The following is a 21318-nucleotide window of genomic DNA, read 5'->3' as shown; positions in this document are numbered from 1 at the left end:
TACACTGATGGTGGGAATGCAGACTGGTGCAGCCACTATAGAAAACAGTATGTGGTTTCCTCAAAAAATTAAATATGGAACTGCCGTTTGACCCAGTGGTCCCACTTCTAGGAATATATCCTAGGAAATCCAAACACTAATAAGAAAGAATGTATGCACCCCTGTGTTCATAGCAACATTATTCACAATAGCCAAGATCTGGAAACAGCCCAAGTGCCCATCAGAAGATGGGTGGGTAAAGAAGCTGTGGTACATTTACACCATGGAATTCTATGTGGCTGTAAAAAAAATAAAGATCTCCTATCCTTTGGGACAGCATGGAGAGACCTGGAGAGTATCATGCTAAGGGAAATAAGCCAGTCAGAGAAAGGCAAGTATATGATCTCACTCATATGTAGACTCTAATAAACAAATAAACTGCTGAACAAAATATGTCCAGAGACATAGAAGCATGGAACAGATGGATGAATCTCAGAAGGAAGTCAAGGGTGGGGGCGGTGGGAGAGATTAACCAAAGAACTTGTATGCATACATGCACAGCCCATGGACACAGACAATAGTTGATGAAGGCCTGGCAGGGGTGGGTGCGGGGAAGAGGGGGGTCAATGGAGGGGAATATTAGGGGCCATCTGTAATACTTTTAACAATAAAGATAAATTTTTTAAAAATTTTATCTATTTCATGAAATTGGATACAAACAAACAAAAAGATGGGGTAGCAATACTTATACCAAACAAAATAGACTTAAAACAAAGGCTATATCACAAGAGACAGAGAAGGGCCCAATATTTCCACTTACGGGTATTTATCCAAATGCACCCAAAATACTAAATAGAAAAGTCATTGACAGCCATATGTTCCCTGCAGCATTATTTCCAATAGCCAAGATATGGAAGCCACCTAAGTGTCCATGTACAAATAAATGGAAAAGACAGGCGGTGCAATGGAGTGTGACTCAGCCATAAAACAGAATGAGAACTTGCCATCTGCACCTGCATGGGTGGGCCTAGAGCAGCCGTGGGCAAACTACGGCCCGCGGGCCGGATCCGGCCCATTTGAAATGAGTAAAACTAAAAAAAAAAAAAAAGGACTGTACCCTTTTATGTAATGATGTTTACTTTGAATTTATATTAGTTCACACAAACACTCCATCCATGCTTTTGTTCCGGCCCTCCGGTCCAGTTTAAGAACCCATTGTGGCCCTCGAGTCAAAAAGTTTGCCCACCCCTGGCCGAGAGGGTACTGTGCTGAGTGAAATGAGCCAGACAGAGGAAACCAAATGCCTTATGATTTCACTTATATGTGGAATCTGAAAAATAAAAGAAACAACTAGAAGAACAGAAACAGATTCTTAGATACTGAGAACATTTTTACATTTTCCACATTGGAAGGGGGTGGGGAAAGATGGATGAAAAAAGTGAAGGGATTAAGAGTACAAATTGGTTGTTACAGAATAGTCATGGGATGTAAAGGACAGCCTAGGAATATAGTAAAAAACATTGTAATCACTATGCATGGTGTTTGATGAGCACAAAATTTATCATAGTGATCACTGAGTATGTTATATAATGTCTAATCACTGAGTTATACACCTGAAACTAATGTAATATTGTATGTCAACTACAGTTGAAAAATATACAATTATTTAAAGTCAAATTTAAAAAACACAATAGAATATGCCTTGGCTGGTGTGACTCAGCAATTAATGTGTTGGCCCGTGCACCAAAGAGTCATGGGTTCCATTCCAGGTCAAGGGCACATAGCTTGGTTGCAGGTTTGATCCCCAGCCCAGGTTGGGGTAATGTGTCTCTCTCACATCAATGTTTCTCTCTTTCTTTCTCTCTCCTATTTCTCTCTCTCCCCCCTCCCTCCTTCCCTTCCACTCTCTCTAGAAATCAATGGGAAAAATATCCTCGGGTGAGGATTAACAACAACAATAACAAAAAACACATTAGGATAGATAAAACAAGTGTGCTAGATCACACAATGGAATATTATGGAGCCATGAGAACTATGTACAATATAGACAATTATAATATGATGAATATCACAGGCAGAGTGTTGAGCAAAAGAAAATAGGTTTTTTAAAAAGTTCACAAGACGTGATTCCATTTACATGAAATTCAAAATCAGGTCAAATGAACGTATGCTGCTGAAAGTCAGGATGGCGGCTTCCCTTGGGGCAAGGGCACTGAGTAGCTTGAAAGGCACAGGACAGGGATACAGGACAGGGATACAGGACAGGGATGCTCGATGCTGGTCATCTTCTCCCCCTTCCCCTTCCCCTTCCCCTTCCCCTTCCCCTTCCCCTTCCCCTTCCCCTTCCCCTTCCCCTTCCCCTTCCCCTTCCCCTTCCCCTTCTCCTTCTCCTTCTTCTTTTTTCTTTGTTAATCATCACCCGAGGATATTTTCCCATTGATTTTTAGAGAGAGTGGAAGGAAGGAGGAGACACAGAGAGAGAAACATCCATGTGAGATGCATCGATTGGTTGCCTCCTGCATATGCCCTTGACCAGAATTGAACCCAGGACTCTCCAGTCCGTGGGCCACTGAGCCAAACTGGCTAGAGCAGCCATGGGCAAACTACGGCCCGCAGGCCGGATCCGGCCTGGTTGAAATGAATAAAACTAAAAAAAAAAAAAAGACCGTATCCTTTTATGTAATGATGTTTACTCTGAATTTATATTAGTTCACACAAACACTCCATCCATGCTTTTGTTCCGGCCCTCCGGTCCAGTTTAAGAACCCATTGTGGCCCTCGAGTCAAAAAGTTTGCCCACCCCTGTGCTAGAGCCACCTTCCCTTCTTAATATGGGTGTTGGCAGCTTGCATACATCCTGTGAAATTCTATGCAGCTGTTCTCTTATGTGCTTTTTTCTAAATATAGGTTATCTATAATAATAAAAGGGTAATATGCTAATTAGACCAGACGTCTTCCTGGTGTCCTTCCTGACCAAGTTGGGGCCAGAGCGAAGCCAGCCTGGGTCCCAGGTGCCTGCGGGTGGCCCGAGAGAAGCCAACCCGGGTCCCAGGTGCTGGAGGATGGCCAGAGGAGGGAAGCCTGGGTCCGGAGTGCCGGCAGCTGGGGGAAGGAAGGCCTACTCTTGCACAAATTTTCGTGCATCAGACCTCTAGTACTTCAATAAAAAGGCAAAGGAAATTCACTCTCGATGCTGTGTAAAGCATTGTTTTTGAGGGTTGGGGTGGCAAGGGGAGAAACATGGATGCAGCTCCGAGGCTCCTAGAGGAGACGGGGAGAGTCGAATCCCATGACAGTGGGGAGAACATGTGGAGGCCTGTTTGGGATCCATTTGAATGTTTCTCTGTTCCTTTTTAATCTTAAATAAAATTGAGAGAATCACAAAATCACAGGATGGAATCAAACCTAAGGTGCAACTACCATTTGGGTACAGTGAACACCCTCCTGTGCACGGACACTGCATGGTGCAGCGGTCACCACTTACAGCCCTCACAACGCCATGACTTGTATGTTTCACACACACACACACACACACACACACACACACACACACACACACAGCTGTGACGGCACCCCACGCTCCCAGCACTGGTGATCTGCTCAGGCACAGACCCCTTTAGAGTCATTCCTGCTATAAGACGCCTAGTTTAATCTCACATCCGGTGTGTAGGTCTCTTCATGGCCCTGCCAAGACTATTCAGCTGAGGCTTGAAGGAACTCATTTCTCCAGGCAGCCGTTCCATTCGGCGACCTCTGAGCAAACCAGTCCCTCCCTGTGGGAGGAGCACGCACCGCCAGGAGGCCTGTGTCCTGCACCTTTGGGTCCAGAAGCACCTGGGCTCCTCAGTGCCTCGCGCCCAGTGCTGCTGACGTTCCTGCAATGACTCCTGTCCAGGCCAAGGCCCCTCGGCTGTGGGCTCGCCTCTGGCCTCTCAAGCATGGCGCTCATCGGAGCTCGCAGCTCGTTAGATTTGTGTTCGTGGGTTTGTGTCACTGGTTTGGGCTTGTTTTGCCCCACCTTGCTCATTCATCCTCCCAGGATCACTGCACATAATATCCTAAAACTGGTCACCTCACTGCCGCTAAGCCGCGCCTCCGGCCCCTGTGCTGGCACTTCCCTTATCGCTGGACTTACACCGACCCTCTGCAAGGCCATCTGGTGACAGTGGTTGTTTAAGAAGACCCTTCTCCTGGAAGCAAAACTCACGGCTCGATTCTCAGGCCTCTCACTAACTAGCTGAAGGTTGTAATTCATTTAGGGGCCATGGGGGCCCAGGAACTATTGATGTGAATTGAAACTTTCAACCACATGCTTTAACTTGCAAAAAATTTATCACGCAGGATACATTTTTCTCTATTAAATTGGCAAAGATTAAAAAATGAGTGTTACAGAACACAGTCAAGAGCCTGCCAAGGTCCACTGCCCTCTGCCCACTGTTCTAGGACTTTGTGCCACGCAGATCACCAGGCAGGGGACCAGCCTGGGCCAAGGGTGACCACTTCACCCGACCTCTGAGAGCAAGCATCATGACTTGTATGTTACACACACACACTGGGTATATGTCCAACCAAAGCAGACAAGCTAAATTATGGACCATCCATTTTGATAGGCTTAGTGATGGCTCAGAGATCATATTTCGAATAATATTAATAGTTATATTTATAGGAATACAATAAAGTGTTAGTACTTATCTTTAGATTGTGAGGTTGAGTGACCTTTTTCTTCCTTACAGTTTTCAGAAATTTCTACATTTTCTCCAACTAATATTGTTTCCATAATACAGAAAGGTTTTTTTCAGTTTACTTAAGGAAATGTTTCTAATACGATCAACTCGCAAAGGGATGACATACCAGCTTCCTACAGCCCCCTAACCTTCACTCCCTCCTATTTACGCTGCAAACAGGGCCCCTCCGTGGACTTGATTCCTAATGTTCGCCCAGCCAAGCGCCCCCCTCCCAGGCACGGATTCCACGTGGCAGACGGCGTCTGTGTGCCGCAGCCGAGGCCTGGCCTGCTCCCGCAGAGGAGCCTGTTTCCGGAGCAGCTTCCTCTCGGCGCTGCTCCAGCTGCATTGCAGTTGTGCTCACTTTGTTGTTTTCAGTGTCTAGTGTAGCCCTAGGCACCTGGGAGGCACTTTTTAAACGACCAAAGGTAACCTGAGAGCGAAAATACTGCCCCTACATTTTGGAATTTGAGGGCAGAGTTAGGGCTCAGTGAGAATTCAGAAGCCGTCAGGACAGTGCGGGAGGCAGGCTTGTGGAGTGTCATGCAAGGGGGGGCCGTGTCCAACAGACGGCATTGTCCAGCACCATCCCCGAGCACCGTCCATGGCCACTGCCCAGGCACTGCCCACGGCCACTGTCCAGGCACTGCCCACGGCCACTGTCCAGGCACTGCCCACGGCCACAGCCCAGGCACTGCCCACGGCCACTGTCCAGGAACTGCCCATGGCCCCTGCCCACGGCCACTGCCCACGGCCCCTGCCCACGGCCACTGCCCACGGCGGGAGCAAAAGGGGCAGCAGGGCTCAGCCTCAGAAGCAGCGAGAGGCAGGGCAGGAGGTTGAGGAGAGAAGGGTGTGGCCAGACTGACATACTGGGGCGAGGGCAGAGTGGGGTTCCCATAGGCCGTTAAGCCGGCCGTGTGTCCCCCCAGCAGCTGAGGGCTCCTCTCAGGGGTCACGGGGGGAAATGCAGGGACCCGGGAGCCTAGCCGGTGCCTCTGGGTCACCTCCGGGCGAGTGTTCCAAGGACCACAGGCTCCGTGACTTTCCGCCTTGAGGGAAGGGATCTGGAAGCGGCTGGGCGGGTGCGAGGAGTCGGCAGGTCCTGCCGGTCTGTCCCAGTCCAGGCGCCCTGCGCATCCTCAGCACTGGCCTCCAAGCCCAGGGAATGCCCGGGACTGAGGAAGGCCAATCAGCCGTGCCTCCCTCAGGAGAAACCTGAGCATGTGAGTTCCGTATTCATTCTAAATAATGTCACCCATTTCCTGTAACTCTTGCTCTCCCAAATCTCTCCCCCACCCCCCTCTCTCACACACACACACACCTTCATATGTTGGTTGTAAAATATATGTTATTACACCAAAAATAGTTCCTTCCCACCTGGATTCCCATGCACATTTCTTCAGGCATAAATCTTCTATAAATTACAGCTTCCTTTTGCTGTCATGTTTTATCTGCATTTTTAGTAAAAAGAAACAACTTTCCCCCTTCAAGGCTGAAAGGGTTAAAGAGAATAAAGCAGGGCAGAGAAAGACTTACTGTGCTTAGCAGATATCTTGCAGGAAGCTTGCAGCCTTGAGCACAGCACAGCTCAGGTAACCAGAAGACACCTGGCATGGGAGGAACCAAGGAGGGACTAGAGCAGTGATGGCGAACCTATGACACACGTGTCAGAGGTGACACGCGAACTCATTTTTTTGGTTGATTTTTCTTTGTTAAATAGCATTTAAATATATAAAATAAATATCAAAAATATAAATCTTTGTTTTACTATGGTTGCAAATACCAAAAAATTTCTATATGTGACACGGCACCAGAGTTAAGTTAGGGTTTTTCAAAATGCTGACACGCCCAGCTCAAAAGGTTCATCCTCACTGGACCAGACCCTTACGTCAGCAGAGCAGCTTGCAGCCAGCAAGGATTAATAAAAACCTCTCTCTCCCTGGTCTCTTCACTGACGCCTTTCTCGGTCTCAGCCCCCCTGCACCCAGGTGTCTGGAATAAAATCTCTTTGGATACATTATGGCCTCATGTCATAGGTGTGCGACCCCAGCCCACTCCAGACCTTTCAAAGGCCCAGATCGTTCTCTGCCCCGCCTGCTACCCCCTCTGTGGGCTCCACACAAGCCAATTGCCACACGCACAGATTCTTGCCCCCAAAGGGAAAAGATTTTCTTCTGACAAATGAGCTTGAGGAAATCTCTGATCTTATAATTGTATAATGATTATACTTCAATTAACATTTGGGGAACCCACTATGTCAAAATATCAAGACAGGATTAACTCACTAAAATTGTATTAAGTAAAAGCTATCATCATTTTAAAAAGTTAACACCAAGATTATACAACCTGCTCTCCCTCCACATCCTAAACCCTAGAATTTGAAAAAAGATACATTTTGGATAAATAAATTTTTCTTTTATCTGTACTGACCAAGAGCTATAATTAAGAAAATATATTTTGTTTTGAGATTCCACCTAAGTTACTGTTCAGGGGCTTTGTCACATATAAAACCGTGAAACACTGGAAGTCCCATTTTACAGATTAGAAAACTGAGGCTCAAAATAGCCAAGTGCGTTGCTCCAGTTTCAGAACTGTGACAGTGAAGGAATGTATTATACTCAGGTCTCCTCCCACCAGTTGGAGAAATTATTCCAAAGACAAAAAGAACATGAAAGCTATTCTAAGGAATAGTTATCTGGTAAAAAGAGGAATAAAAGTCCTCACAACAAAAATAAGACTTTTAGATGGCTGTTAGTATTGACTTTACTGTTTGTTAAAAGAATACATTAGCTTGTAAAATAACCAAAACACTATCTTGGAAAACTCTCTGAATTCTTCCAGGAGAAATTGTTCATAAGCAAGCTTTCTGAAGAGCTGATTCTAACATGTTTATGTTCTTACTAGAGGCCCAGTGCATGAATTCATGCACCAGTGGGGTCCCTCAGCCTGGCGTGCAGGATCAGGCGGAAACCAGCTCTCTGACATTCCCCGAGGAGGGTGCAGGCCAGGCTGAGGGACCCCAACCGGTGCATGATTGGGGCCAGGGAGGGACACGGGAGGTTGGCCAGTTTGGAGGGATTGCGGGAGGGCTCCAGGGTGTGTATGGCCCGATCGGCTGGACCCCAGCAGCAAGCTAACCTACCAGTTGGAGTGTCTGCCCCCTGGTGGTCAGTGCACATCATAGTGACTGGTAGACCAGTCAACTGTCTGCCACCTGGTGGTCAGTGCATGTCATAGCGAGCAGTTGAGTGCCCTTAGCATATAATTAGCATGTTACGCTTTGATTGGTTGAACAGACGACTGGACACTTAGCATATTAAGCTTTTATTATATTGGATATTTTTAATTTTTATTCAAAAATCTTTTAGGAATGTATCAAATCTTTTTTTTTTTATTTAGACCATCAAACAACCTTTAGAGCTGGGGGCTGGCAGAGAGTCAGTGTGAGTGTCAGTTCCAGCCATGAGTGGCCAGTGACCACCTCCTGGGCTGTGGGACCCGAGCTCCCAGCGCCCTCACCACCCAGCGTCAGTGGCTGTCTTCTCCGTTGTCCTTAGTTCCACAACGGCTTTGCTTCCTCTCGTGGTATCAATGGTCACCCCTAGTTTTAACTCCTCTGTACCCATTCTTTCTGCAGATTCTACTATGACTTGAGATAGCAAACTTTATGCATAGAGCTGCTTCTAGCAAAGCTACCATTTTCTGTTTGCTAGGCCCTGTGTGCGTCATAACCTATTTCATCCTTTTTAATCCTTACACAATGCTATGAATTAGGCATTTTGTCCACTTTATAGGTGAGGACACCGGGGCTCAAACTGTTTGTCCAAGTGTTGATACCAAGTGAACGGTGGAGGCGGGTTGAGGGAGGCCCACACCATGTGGAGGTGGAGGAGGGTTGAGGGAGGCCCACAGCATGAGGAGGGGGAGGCGGGGTGAGGGAGGCCCACAGCGTGTGGAGGGGGAGGCGGGGTGAGGGAGGCCCACAGCATGTGGAGGGGGAGCGGGGTGAGGGAGGCTCACAGCGTGTGGAGGGGGAGGTGGGGTGAGGGAGGCCCACAGCATGTGGAGGGGGAGGGGGGGTGAGGGAGGCCCACAGCATGTGGAGGGGGAGCAGGGTGAGGGAGGCTCACAGCATGTGGAGGGGGAGCGGGGTGAGGGAGGCCCACAGCATGTGGAGGGGGAGCAGGGTGAGGGAGGCTCACAGCATGTGGAGGGGGAGTGGGGTGAGGGAGGCCCACAGCATGTGGAGGGGGAGGGGGGTGAGGGAGGCCCACAGCATGTGGAGGGGGAGGGAGGGTGAGGGAGGCGCACAGCATGTGGAGGGGGAGGGGGGTGAGGGAGGCCCACAGCATGTGGAGGGGGAGTGGGGTGAGGGAGGCCCACAGCATGTGGAGGGGGAGGGAGGGTGAGGGAGGCCCACAGCATGTGGAGGGGGAGGGAGGGTGAGGGAGGCCCACAGCATGTGGAGGGGGAGCGGGGTGAGGGAGGCCCACAGCATGTGGAGGGGGAGTGGGGTGAGGGAGGCCCACAGCATGTGGAGGGGGAGGGAGGGTGAGGGAGGCCCACAGCATGTGGAGGGGGAGCAGGGTGAGGGAGGCCCACAGCATGTGGAGGGGGAGGGGGGTGAGGGAGGCCCACAGCATGTGGAGGGGGAGGGGGGTGAGGGAGGCCCACAGCATGTGGAGGGGGAGGGGGGTGAGGGAGGCCCACAGCATGTGGAGGGGGAGGGGGGTGAGGGAGGCTCACAGCATGTGGAGGGGGAGGCGGGATGAGGGAGGCCCACAGCATGTGGAGGGGGAGGGGGGTGAGGGAGGCCCACACCGTGTGGAGGTGGAGTCGGGCTGACGGTGACTCCACAGCGCTCTAGCTGACCAGCACTTGGCGGACCTGCTCTGAGCGGACAACTGCAGGTGCTGGAAGGGAAGGGCCTGATCACTAGAATCTGTGCTCATTGGAGCTTGCAGTTTGACACCACATTTGCCAATTGTAGTTACCTCCTGGTCAAAGAAGAAAATGAAAAGAAACCTTTGTAAAATGTGCAAGTCTATACAGTGTTGTCTGGCCTTGCTGCACGGGTACAGGGTTCATAACCCTAAGACCTGCATTGTTCTCCACAGAGAAGCAAGCAGAGGGAGCACGGCTGAGGCCCCTGGCGGGAGTCGGGGCTCTGTGGGCCCCCAGGCCCTGACCCTCCCCGGCTGAAGGTGCCCTCGCCCCACATCGGGCCTGGCCATGAGAACCCTCGATACCAGGTTTTGACAATTTTATTAGAAAACAAGTACAGCCCACTAATCAATGATACACGCTGTACGTGAATTGGTGTTTTTACTACAAAAATATGTGGTATCTGCTGCTGACATACACACGAGTCTGTAAAAAGCTCCTCATCACTGACCGTTACAGATATAATCATCACAAGCGCCCTTTCACGCCGGCTCCGTACCTGCAACTGCAAATAAGAGAGTCGGGAGGATGGAACAGAAACCCAGCTAAGCCAGTGGTAGCAGCTTGAAATGCAACACTGCAGTGCACGTGCAAACCGCCGTAAGCATTCAGGCTGGAACCTGTTCCATCAGAAACGCAGTGAAATCTAATCACCGAGGAGCCCTGAAAGGACGAGCTTAAAAGAGGTTTTGGGGGAATAGTTTCCAGGGAACTCGGGGGTACGCCTTCCTCTGGGGCTCTCCGCCCTCCTCCGGGCGTGGCCGGGGTTCTCGCCCCTAGGCCCCAGGTGCCAGCCGCTGGCCCTTCCTGGCTGTCCGCCCTCACCCTGTTCCTGGCTAGTTCTCGGGGTCAGAGCGGCCTTCCTGGGACTCACGTGCGCGTATTTCTACAGCTGACCGACTGAACCTCTCAGCACGATGTGCCCCAGCTGCTCGGCCTTTGGGGAGAGGACAGTCCTCCCTGGCACCCCCAAACTGCTGGCCGGGTCTCCCAGGTGAAAAGAAAGCGCTTTCTTTAAAAACAGCAGCTCCAAAGCCACGCTGTGCCCACGACTGCCAGACTGAATCCAAGAGAAATAGGTGGGAGGAGGCGGCAGCAAATCCACTTCTGTCCAGTTCTGATTACTTTTGAGGGAAAAAAATACCAAAGGAAAGTCTGTGTTCGCTTATGATATTAAATATTAAAAACACAAAAACAAAAGGTCTGCCGTGTCCATGTGACCTACCATGTCCCTGTGACCTCAGGAGGGAGCTCACGGCTGTGGCTGTGCAGTGTCCGCGTTCCTCTGAACTGTCCTGGGACAACTATCAAGTGTTAACGTGCTCTTCTACACCAGCAAAACGCAAACACAACTTCTCTCGTTTTTACTTACCAACATGCAGTTACTTTAGGGGAAGAACATATGGAGGCAGAAACTTTTCCGTAAAAATCTACCGTGACTTTTGTTAATTCCAACATTTACAAGAATGAGCTGCGTACCATCCTGGAAACTACCATTTCCTCCAACAAAAGGCAGGGGGCAGGGCAGGTGTGGCCGAGGTCACACCCTCGGCCGCTGCCCTGGAAGCAGCCCGGCCAGCCCCGCGCTGAGTGGCTGCCTTCGGCAGCTGCCGGCTTTATAAAATCCAGGCATCAGGCGGGCACTCTGCAGGGAGCACCGCGCAAACCAGCCCGGAGCCCCCAGTGGGCAGCACAGCCCCGCAGTGAAATGCTAATGGTAGCCCGGCTTTGCTCCTGAGCCAGGAGCGCCGGCGCTGCCGCTGAGAGGAGAGCAGTGGTCAGGAAGGTGGTTAATCTGTGGGTCGTGTGCGTGACCCAGTGGAGGAGGAAGTGACCTGGAAGTTGTCCTTCCAAAGTAAAGAGCCAAGTGAAATGCAGAAGAACAAGGTGGGGCAGCGTGGCCATCCCAGGGGCAGCAGGAGAGGATCCCTTCTCTGCTACTCTTGCTTTTGACCTCTCCCCAGTGGAAAGCTAAGGTTATTTTAAAACCTTCAAATCCTGGAGAATCTCTTTTTTTGTTGAAATGGCAGTTTTAAAGGTCTAAACAATGAAATTCAGTCTTTGGAAACGGCTGCTGGCTGCAGATGTGTGTGAAAAATGCAAGGCCAGTGGCCAGTTCTCCAATGTCTTCGCACGCCCCGGCCGCTCAAGGGGCCCTGCAGTCCCGTCTGGGCACAGCCCCTGGAACTGTGAGTGACTCCACAAATGCATTTCCTGAATGTTCTTTCCAGTTGTTGGCTCTCCCGGGCCTTTTCTCGGCAGCTCACACGTCCAGAGGGCAGCGACGGCCTCTGGAAGGCCTTCCCCGCCCCTCTGCTTTGAGTTGCCCGGGCTGCTGTTGTCTCCGTCCTGCCCTTACCCATCCGACTCCAGGTGGCCTGGGTGAAGGAAGGGTCATGCAAGTGCACCCTGTGCCTGTACATCAGCGAGGCCAGCCCAGCCCAACGCCACAGGACAGGCATCACCTGCTCCCCGAGAGGCACGGGGCCCTCCCCTCGCAGTCTCTCCCTGGAGTTGGGCCTTGGGGCTGCTGAGCAGGCATGTGGTAGCGGACCTTCTTCCAGAACCTCGTCTTTGCAGACTGTGACCTCTCCGCCGTCCAGTCCCCTGGCCAGCGGATGGACCCCTGCTTCCGCTTGAGGAACTGGATGGACGCGGGCATTTTCTCATAGTCCTGGATCTCCTCCAGCTCCAGCAGGACGACTTTGACCCCTTCCTGAACGAGGGCGTTGTACAGCACGATGTGCTCTTCAGACGAACTCCCCAGCCAGCTGAGTCCCGACGTCTCTCGGACCAAAATAATAATCAGCCTTCTGCTCTTCTTTATGTTTTCATTTGTGACCTCAACAATGTCTGAGAGACACAAAGCACGGCAGAGTGAGGGCAACTTCTATTTACAGTCATTCTTCCCGGAGCCAAACCCCGTGTCCCCTAACACTTGCCTTACTTAGGGTTAAAGGAGGGTCCCACTTAGAGACCAGCTCTAAACACTGGCCCCAGAGGCTGAGCCTTCTCTTAGGACTCAGAGCACTTTCAGCAGGAATTTAAAATCTGGTTGGTAAACCAGTTGACCTACTCCTCTTTTATTTTACTGTATCGGCTGTAAAGCAATTTTCAGATCTAACTAGCAATTACGTTTTCCAAAACGAAGTACAACTTAATTAATTGTTGTTTCAACAAAATATGAGAAAAGTAAATATTTTGCATTAAATAATGTGAAAATCATCATTATGCACCACTGAAGAGGGTCTTAAAATTGTCAAATATGTTACCTATGCTAGTCATCTAGAAAGATGAAACCCAATTTAATTAACCCGGTTAATTTAATAGATAAATTAGTTTCAAAATGAGATTTTTACTTCTCCCTTTACGTTCATACCTTCCCCAGCGTAGTCATCCCTTCCATAAATGAACAGCTTGTATCCACACTGTTTTTCTAAGACCTCAGGTAAGATTTTAAACACAAAAATATCTGAATTAGAGGCGGACGCTTCCCCAGGGGTCTTTGGATACAGTATGTATGCGTCATAGGTCTTTCCGTCTGAATCTAAAGGGGAAATGTGATATTTTAGAACCACAAGGGAGAACAAGAGGTTTGGTAAAGTCGATATAGCAAACACGCACTTCCGAATGAATTACTATTTCATATGGTGGTATGAATGAAATTTCAATACAAAACACAGCACACCTTTTCCAAATGCTGTACCCTGACAAGTGTCTCTTTGCTGAGTTTACTGTAAAGCTGTTCTTATGTTACTGAGGGCCACCCACATGCAGCGCCCTCCACCTCTCTGCGTGGGCATGACCTCCAGTTCCCGTCTCCCTCCCCACGCCACAACACCCAATTCTACCATTCTCCCATCTATGTATTATTGCAGCTTCATTTTTTGCAAGATTTAAACAAAAGAGAGAGTGCATGCATGAAAATTGAGTCCTTTCTTTGATTTGATAGCAATCTTGGGTGGTCTGTGTTCTGCCCAGCACAGAGCGGGTCCTGAGTGACCGGGTTTATGAAGACGCTCTCAATACCATTGACCCCACCACTATGAGCCTAAAGCAGTAACTTGGAAAACAATGTCAGTCTGCTCAGTTATGAAACTGTAATTATATATAAGAATAACTACTATTTTTATATATGTTACATTTCATTTTAAAATTTAAGTAAAAACTCTCTTAGTTATCTTCTATATCTCTTAACTATCCCCTCTCTTCAACAAGAAAATAAAAATTGTACCTTTTTTCGGGAGAAAATCATAGCAAGAATCCCTGTACCAAAGCACAATGTCAACCTTGAAGATTTTATAGATGAAAACAGAGCTGGTAATAACTACTGTTAACATGACGAATATACCAATCAGGTGCTTCTGGAAACTGGGGACTAGAGCAGAAAAGAGAGGAAACCAAAAGGATTTATTAGAACCAAAAGAATTAAACATTTGAGCACAACAAATTAAACATCATCATCCCAGAGAAACCATATTTGGGACTGGCCTGTAATCCCAAATTTCAGATAGTATTAATCCATTCATTACCACTTAAGAATGGATATTAACGTACAAAGACATCTAGAATGGATACCATGTAGAAAAACTACAGTGCATTGTACTAAATTTCCACCTAAGTAGTATAATATACAATCTCACAGAAAAATAACAAAGACCATAGGATAGAGCACAATATAGTAAAAAGAGTCTAAGTTACTCAAAAGCCAGCAAAAGTTCCTAGAGGTAGAAGAGTCAGGAGGGAAAGGTGAAGGCTAGGGGGAAAGAGAAGGGTGAGGGATGCCACACAGAATGTTTAATACTTGGATATTCTCCAGGCTTCACTGGCTAATTATTCATCCAATGATTGATTACAGAGTGGGGGGCAGAGGAGGAAAGTGAAGGAAAGGTAAGGAGAAGGGGGTAGAGAAGAAGAAACAAGAAAGGGACTTGCAAATGTCAGGGGTCAGGAGGAGAACCAAGATGGTGGTGTAGGTAAATGCTGGTACTCACCACCTCAGATAATAACATTAAAATTACAACTAAAATACAGAACAACCATGAAATCTGGATGAATAGAAATCCTATAATGAGAGAAGTAAATAAGAAAGTACACTGAGATGGTAGGAGGGGTGGAGACATGGAATGGGTTGGTCCAACACCTATGTGTGGTGTGGTTTTAATCAGGAGGGAGGTCATCTCTGTGGAGGCCTCCCAGGAGGAATAAGAGTCCCACCCCACATCAGACCCCCCAGCCCAGGGTTACAGAGCTGGGAAGAGATGTCCCTGTAATTTCAGGTTGTAAAACCAGTGGGAATTGTGGCTGAGTGACTCATAGGCAGCTGGAGACCCACATGTTCTTCTTAAAGGGCCAGAGCACGAACGTACTCGGACTTGATTTCTCTGAGCTCCAGCACTGGAGCTGCAGCTTGAAAGGAACCTGGGACATTCAGGGAGGAATTGGATTATCTGGCCTCAGGGCAAGAATTCAGGGGCCGTTTTCTTCCAGACAGGAGGGCTCATAGAGGTCATTGTCCCTATGCTGGGACCTCCCCCTTGCAAAACTGACTGGCAGCCATATCTGATTTCCATCAGCCTGGCTCACACTGTTCAGTCTGCCGTGGTGATTTCCAAGATCCCGCCCCATCCAATTTGCAGTGCCATCCAAACTGTTTGCAGTGGCTTTTCTATAGGAATGGCCTATCCTGGCTCAGGCTTCAGACTTTCTTAAAATCTCTTAAACAAGCAGCATCTGACATCAGTGTGCCCCAAATCGATCAATAAGAAACCTAAGACTGCCTTGCTTCACAGCTTGACCTTGCCTGGGCATTTCCAAGTAACAGCCATCTGCAGATCTCTCTGTAGCTCCTGCCCAATGGCCCCAGGCGGTGGTTGACAGTTCCAGACCAAATTAGATTACAACTCTACACATCCACAGTGACACACTCAAGGGACAGACTCAGTGAACACCAAAGTCCCACTAAAGCAAGTCCTGCTCCATAAGGGTGTCTCCTGCACAGCAGCTCTTCCACTACAGTCACAGCTGGTCTCCACAGCCAATTGGCCTGGAGGTCAGTTCCTCCCAGCAACACCAATAGCAATCAAGGCTCAACTACAACAAGATTGTGCACACAGCCCACACAGGGGTGCACCTAGAGTGCCCAGCTCAGGTGACTGGGGAGGCTGAGTCACTGGGCCCTATAAGACACCTACTACACAAGGCCACTCTACCAATTCCAGGAGACATAGCAGCTCTACCTAAGACATAGAAACAAACACAGGGGAGCAGTCAGAATGCAGAGACAAAAAAACATGTCACAAATGAAAGAACAGAAGAAATCTCCAGAAAAAGAAGTAAATGAAATGAAAGCATGCAAACTACTAAATACAGAGTTCAAAACAATGGTTATAAGGTTGCTCAAGGATCTTAATGACAACTTCAAGGGACTTAGTGAAACTTTCAAGGAACTTAGTGAGAATTTCAAGAACCTTAGTGAGAACATCAAAGACATAAAAAAGGACCAGTCAGAAATTAAGCTGAAGGTGGTGTCTGCCAACTAAACTGAAGGTGCAGGATTTTAGACGTTCACAGATTGAAGTTTCTACAGTATTGCTTGCTAATGATCTGAGTGCATTGGTGATTATTTGTGTCCTCACTCTCTCACCTGAGAGAACGAGACCTTTTCCAAGTGGTGTTTCTCAAGTCCTTTGGACCCGCAGACATGTGGGTCTGGGTGGTGCGTGTGCCCTTCCCATTGTGCCAGTTTATTGGTGTAGACGTGCTGTGTTTTCAGCTGTATTTATTGCTGAATTTCTCAGCATAAACTTATCCCATTGTATTTTTTTTAATATATATTTTATTCATTTTTTACAGAGAGGAAGGGAGAGAGATAGAGAGTTAGAAACATCGATGAGAGAGAATCATCGATCAGCTACCTCCTGCACATCTCCTACTGGGGATATGCCCGCAACCAGGTACATGCCCTTGACCGGAATCGAACCTGGGACCTCTCAGTCACAGGCCGACGCTCTATCCACTGAGCCAAACCGGTTTCGGCCCATTGTATTTTTTATAAATAAATATTTTCAACATGAAAAAAAGAAATTAAACATACACTAACTAAAATAAATAATAATTTATAGGGATTTAACAGCAGAATAGATGATTCCGATAATCTAATCAATGATTTGGAATATGAGGTGGCAAAAATCAACCAATCTGAACAGCAAAAAGAAAATAGAATCCAAAAAATATGAAGATACTGTAAGGAGCCTCTGGGACAATTTTAAGAGTATCATCATTCACATTATGGGATGCCAGAGAGAAGAGAGAGACAAAGATATTAAAACCTATTTGAAGAAATAATGACAGAAAACTTACCTACCTGGTGAAAGAAACAGACTTGTAAGTCCAAGAAGCACAGAGTCCCAAAAAAGAGAATCCCAAAGAGGCCCACACCAAGACACATCATAATTAAAATACCAAGAGTTAAAGACACAGAGAAAATCTTAAAAGCAGCAAGAGAAAAGCAGTCAGTTACCTACAAGGGAGTACCCATACGACTGTCAGCTGATTTCTCAACAGAAACTTTGCAGGCCAGAAGGAAGTGGCAAGAAATATTCAAAGTGATGAGTAGTAAGGACCTACAACCAAGATTACTTTATCCAGCAAAGCTATCATTCAGAATAGAAGGTCAGATAAAGAGCTTCACGGATAAGAAAAAGCTAAAGGAGTTCATCACCACCAAACCAGGATTATATGAAACGCTGAAAGGTATCCTTTAAGAAGAAGAGGAAGAGGAAGAGGAAGAGAAAGAGGAAGAGAAAGAGGAAGCAGGAGGAGGAAAGAAGAAAAATAGGAACAATAAAATGGCAGTAAATACATATATATCAACAATTAAATCTAAAAATCAAAATACATGAACAAGAAATCTAATCAACAAAATAGATTGATGGATAAAATAGAACCAGAGGCATGGAAACATGGAATAGACTGACGAATGAATCTCAGGGAAGGGAAGGGGGGACAGAAAGAGATTAACCAAAGATCTTATATGCATATATACAGTACCTATGGACACAGACAAAAGAGTGGTGAAGGCCTGGAGTGGGGTGGGAGCTGGCTGGAAAGTGGTAATGGGGGGTTGAAAGGGGGGTATCTGTAATACTCCCAGCAATAAAGATTTTTTAAAAATAAAATAAAAAATAAATGTCAGGGGTAAGTAGGCATCAAGAAAGAGAACCTGTCCAGACAATGTGCTCAGTGGTTGAGCATCAACGCATGCACCAAGAGGCCATCAGTTCAATTCCCGGTCAGGGCACATGCCTAGGTTGCAGCCTCGGTGAGGGGTGCATACAGGAAGCAGCCAGTCAATGTTCTCTCTCATTGTTGTTTCTAGCTCACTCTCCCTCTTCCTTCCTCTCTCTAACAACAAAACAAAAACAAAAAAACAAAACAAAACAAAAAAACACAAAGAAACAATAGAAACATATTTTTTAAAAAGAAAAGAAAAGAGAACCTAAAAGCTCTCTTATTTTACTTTTTCAATTTAGGTCTTTGACCCATCTGCAATTGACTTGGGTATAAAGTAGAAATCAAGATATACCATTTTCTAGACCAATAGCTAATTGGCTCAATTGATAGGTTATGTTTACAATCTTCAAAACTGTAGCTTCATACAAGATCATGGTATCTATAGTATAAATCTTATAAACTTGTCATTTTTAAGACCATCTTGATGTTCTTGACTCTTTACATTCCCATATGACTTTTAGAATAAGCCTGCCCATAACACACACACACACACACACACACACACACACACACACCCATACTTGCACAAACAGTGCTGAGATTTTGAGTGGGATGGTTTTTAATCTATAAATTCACTTGGGGACAACTAACATCTTTACAATATTGAGTCTCTCAATCCATGAACATTGTGTATTCTTCCATTATTGAGGTCTTCTGCAATTTACTCAATAATATTGTTGTTGTTGTTAGTTTGTATTACAGAGGTCTTGAACAGCTTTTGCTAGCTTATTCTATGTCTTTGATAATTCTTGATGCTACTGTAAATGATACTTCTAAATGTAATTCTATTGGTTTGTTGGTATTTATAGACATACATAGAAATACTAAATATATATATAGACTAGTTTTCTTGCTAAATTCATTTATTAAGTCTAATAGTTTGTTCAGATTTTCTCCCATGTACACATTCATAAATACCCTATTTTAACTACAAATAATCTTAAAATATTTCACAAATACTCTCAATACTGTGTCTTAAGATTATATAACTCATGAAAATCAATAACTTCTGACACTCTCTCTGGAAAGTGGATATTTAAACTTCCCCTGCAGTCCTAGCTGGTTTGGCTCAGTGGATAGAGCATTGGCCTATGGACTAAAGGGTCCATGTTTGATTCTGGTCAAGGGCACATGCCTGGGTTATGGGCTTGATCCCCAGTAGGGGGCATGGAGGATGCAGCCGATCAATGATTCTCTCTCATCATTGATGTTTCTATCTCTCTCTTCCTCTCTGAAATCAATAAAAATATATATTTTTAAAAACAACATTTAAACTTCCCCTGCACATCCATCATTCACCTAAAAATATTCATTAGATACCTACTGCGACCAGACTTAAGTTGCTACTAGTTTTGGAAATAGGATAGTTAGGAAGATAAGTGGTCTGCAGCACCTCAGGAATTACAGTCAAATAAAGAAAACTAAGTCTGACAACTCCCGTGGCGGGCAGGGACCAGAGTGCCAGGGAAGCACGCAGCAGAGGCCCCCCCCACTTCCGTTCTGGAAGAGAGCAGCACAGAAAGGCTCCCCGGCAGAAGAAGCAGCTCAGCGGAGAAGTGAGAAAGGGAAGCTGTTCTCCAGGTTAACAGGAATCCCAGAGCATTCTGGGCAGAGGGAATGGCCTTGCAAACCTCAAGGTCACAGGATCTTACCATGGTAAAATAAAAGCACATTTCCAATAAACAGTTTTACTGTTTACCTGGGTGTATTAATTGGATATATGCTGCATTTATTCCATATTTATTCCTGGCTACACAGATAAATGGATACAGATAAAATTTACTTTTCACTTCTGAAATATTGAGTATTAGGATGACCGTGTTCCTGTTTTTGGATGCAGGATTTTCCACTCTGTTCAAAAGAGAGAGAGAAAGAGAGAGAGAATAAGTTGTTTTAAGTAAACTGCATTAACAACAAGTAAGCCACGTGCATGGTCTTTCTCTTTATTTGTTGCATAAATGAAGGCAGAAACAACCACCAGCCTACGCACAGGTATAACCATCAGGCTGTTAGCAACATTGATCGAGATGTTATGGACCTACGTCCATTACCAGTAAAAGACGCAGTAGGAGAGAAACTGAATAAAAATCACCAGCTTCCAAGAAGAAAAATATGAACATATGCATTTTGGTCTCCATGGGGCACAGGAAGGAATATATGGAACAAGAGTAGAGTAGGCAGACGGCACAGGGTTTGAAGGTGAGGCTAAGGAGTCAGGAGTTTATCCCTAGAGAGGTTCCAGGAGCCCTGAGGACTTGAGCAGCGGAAGGCGTGATTCTTGGCCCATTTTATGCGTCCTTTTTAGGTTACTTAAAGAGTGGAATAACATGAAGATTGCTTCACCGGAATGTTGCAACATATGTAACTAATTTAACAGAAAGCCTTCCAAGTTGTCCTGAATTTGCACCACGATGACATGCATTTTTATCTTAAATGTACAAGCTCTTGTAAATCCTGTTTAGCTTAACGAAACTCAATATGGGTGGCAAAGGGTTAAGAACCAATCAACCACCAAGTAACTTTTGCTATTCCAGTGGTCGTCAAACTGCGGCTTGGCTCGCGAGCCACATGCGGCTCTTTGGCCCCTTGAGTGTGGCTCTTCCTAAGCCTTAGGAGTACCCTAATTAAGTTAATGACAGTGTACCTACCTATATAGTTTAAGTTTAAAGAATTTGGCTCTCAAAAGAAATTTCAATCGTTGTACTGTTGATATTTGGCTCTGCTGACTAATGAGTTTGCCGACCACTGGAAACCATCAAGACTGTATAAAGTATGACGTGCAATTTAACACCAAAATGTCTCTGCTGTGGTTGGCGCTCAGCATGCTTACTGTATGTAGTCTTCCGCCAGCACCGGGTCGTCATCATCAATCAGTGACCCGTTCCACTTCCAGTAGACAAAGTTAGTTACAGGGCCAGTGACGTTGCATACCAACTGCAGCTGGGATCCTGCGAAGCAATGCATTTTAAAGCCTAACATTAATTAATTTTCAAGTGATCCATTTATCTATATTAACAAGTGGCTACTGAATAAGAATCTTAAATTATAGGAAAGCACAAAGAAAAAGAAAAATCACCCTTACACTTACCACCTATAAATAATCACTATTAGTAAACATTTTGTATCTCATTCCTTATCTTCTCTGTGTACACATGCAATTATTTAAATGGGTGTTATTATCTACTATTTGTAATTATTATTGGGTTGGGAACGTTGGCTCACAAGATTAGCCTTCCAAAATAGGCCCCTTCGTGGCTGGCTCAGCATTCCACAATCAGACAGAATATGATGATCATTTTCCCAGTGCTAAACACAATCTGTTCCTAATTTTTCATTATTATGATTACTATTCCATGAGCATTCTTGTACACCA

At 46.3% G+C, this 21318-nt stretch overlaps 1 protein-coding gene across 11 annotated transcripts in view; it reads right to left on the bottom strand.

Moving 5' to 3' along the window:
* Positions 1 to 9954: 9954 nt before the first annotated feature.
* Positions 9955 to 21318, bottom strand: part of IL1R1 (interleukin 1 receptor type 1) — a 69273-nt gene continuing 57909 nt past the window's right edge. For 10 of the 11 annotated variants that reach the window (XM_036355327.1, XM_036355318.1, XM_036355326.1 and 7 more), the window contains 5 exons: positions 20776 to 20893; positions 19645 to 19796; positions 13885 to 14028; positions 13030 to 13197; positions 9955 to 12503 (listed from right to left, as the gene is read on the bottom strand). In XM_036355327.1, coding sequence (XP_036211220.1) covers positions 12112 to 12503; positions 13030 to 13197; positions 13885 to 14028; positions 19645 to 19796; positions 20776 to 20893 — 974 coding nt within the window. In that variant the 3' untranslated portion in view covers positions 9955 to 12111. The remainder of the gene's footprint in view (positions 12504 to 13029; positions 13198 to 13884; positions 14029 to 19644; positions 19797 to 20775; positions 20894 to 21318) is intronic. The other variant, XM_036355321.1, reaches the window with a different exon arrangement.

Source organism: Myotis myotis, unplaced genomic scaffold (assembly GCF_014108235.1).
Source record: "Myotis myotis isolate mMyoMyo1 unplaced genomic scaffold, mMyoMyo1.p scaffold_m19_p_22, whole genome shotgun sequence".
In the NCBI taxonomy this organism is placed as follows: Eukaryota; Metazoa; Chordata; class Mammalia; order Chiroptera; family Vespertilionidae; genus Myotis; species Myotis myotis.
This window is presented reverse-complemented; position numbering and strand designations above follow the sequence as displayed.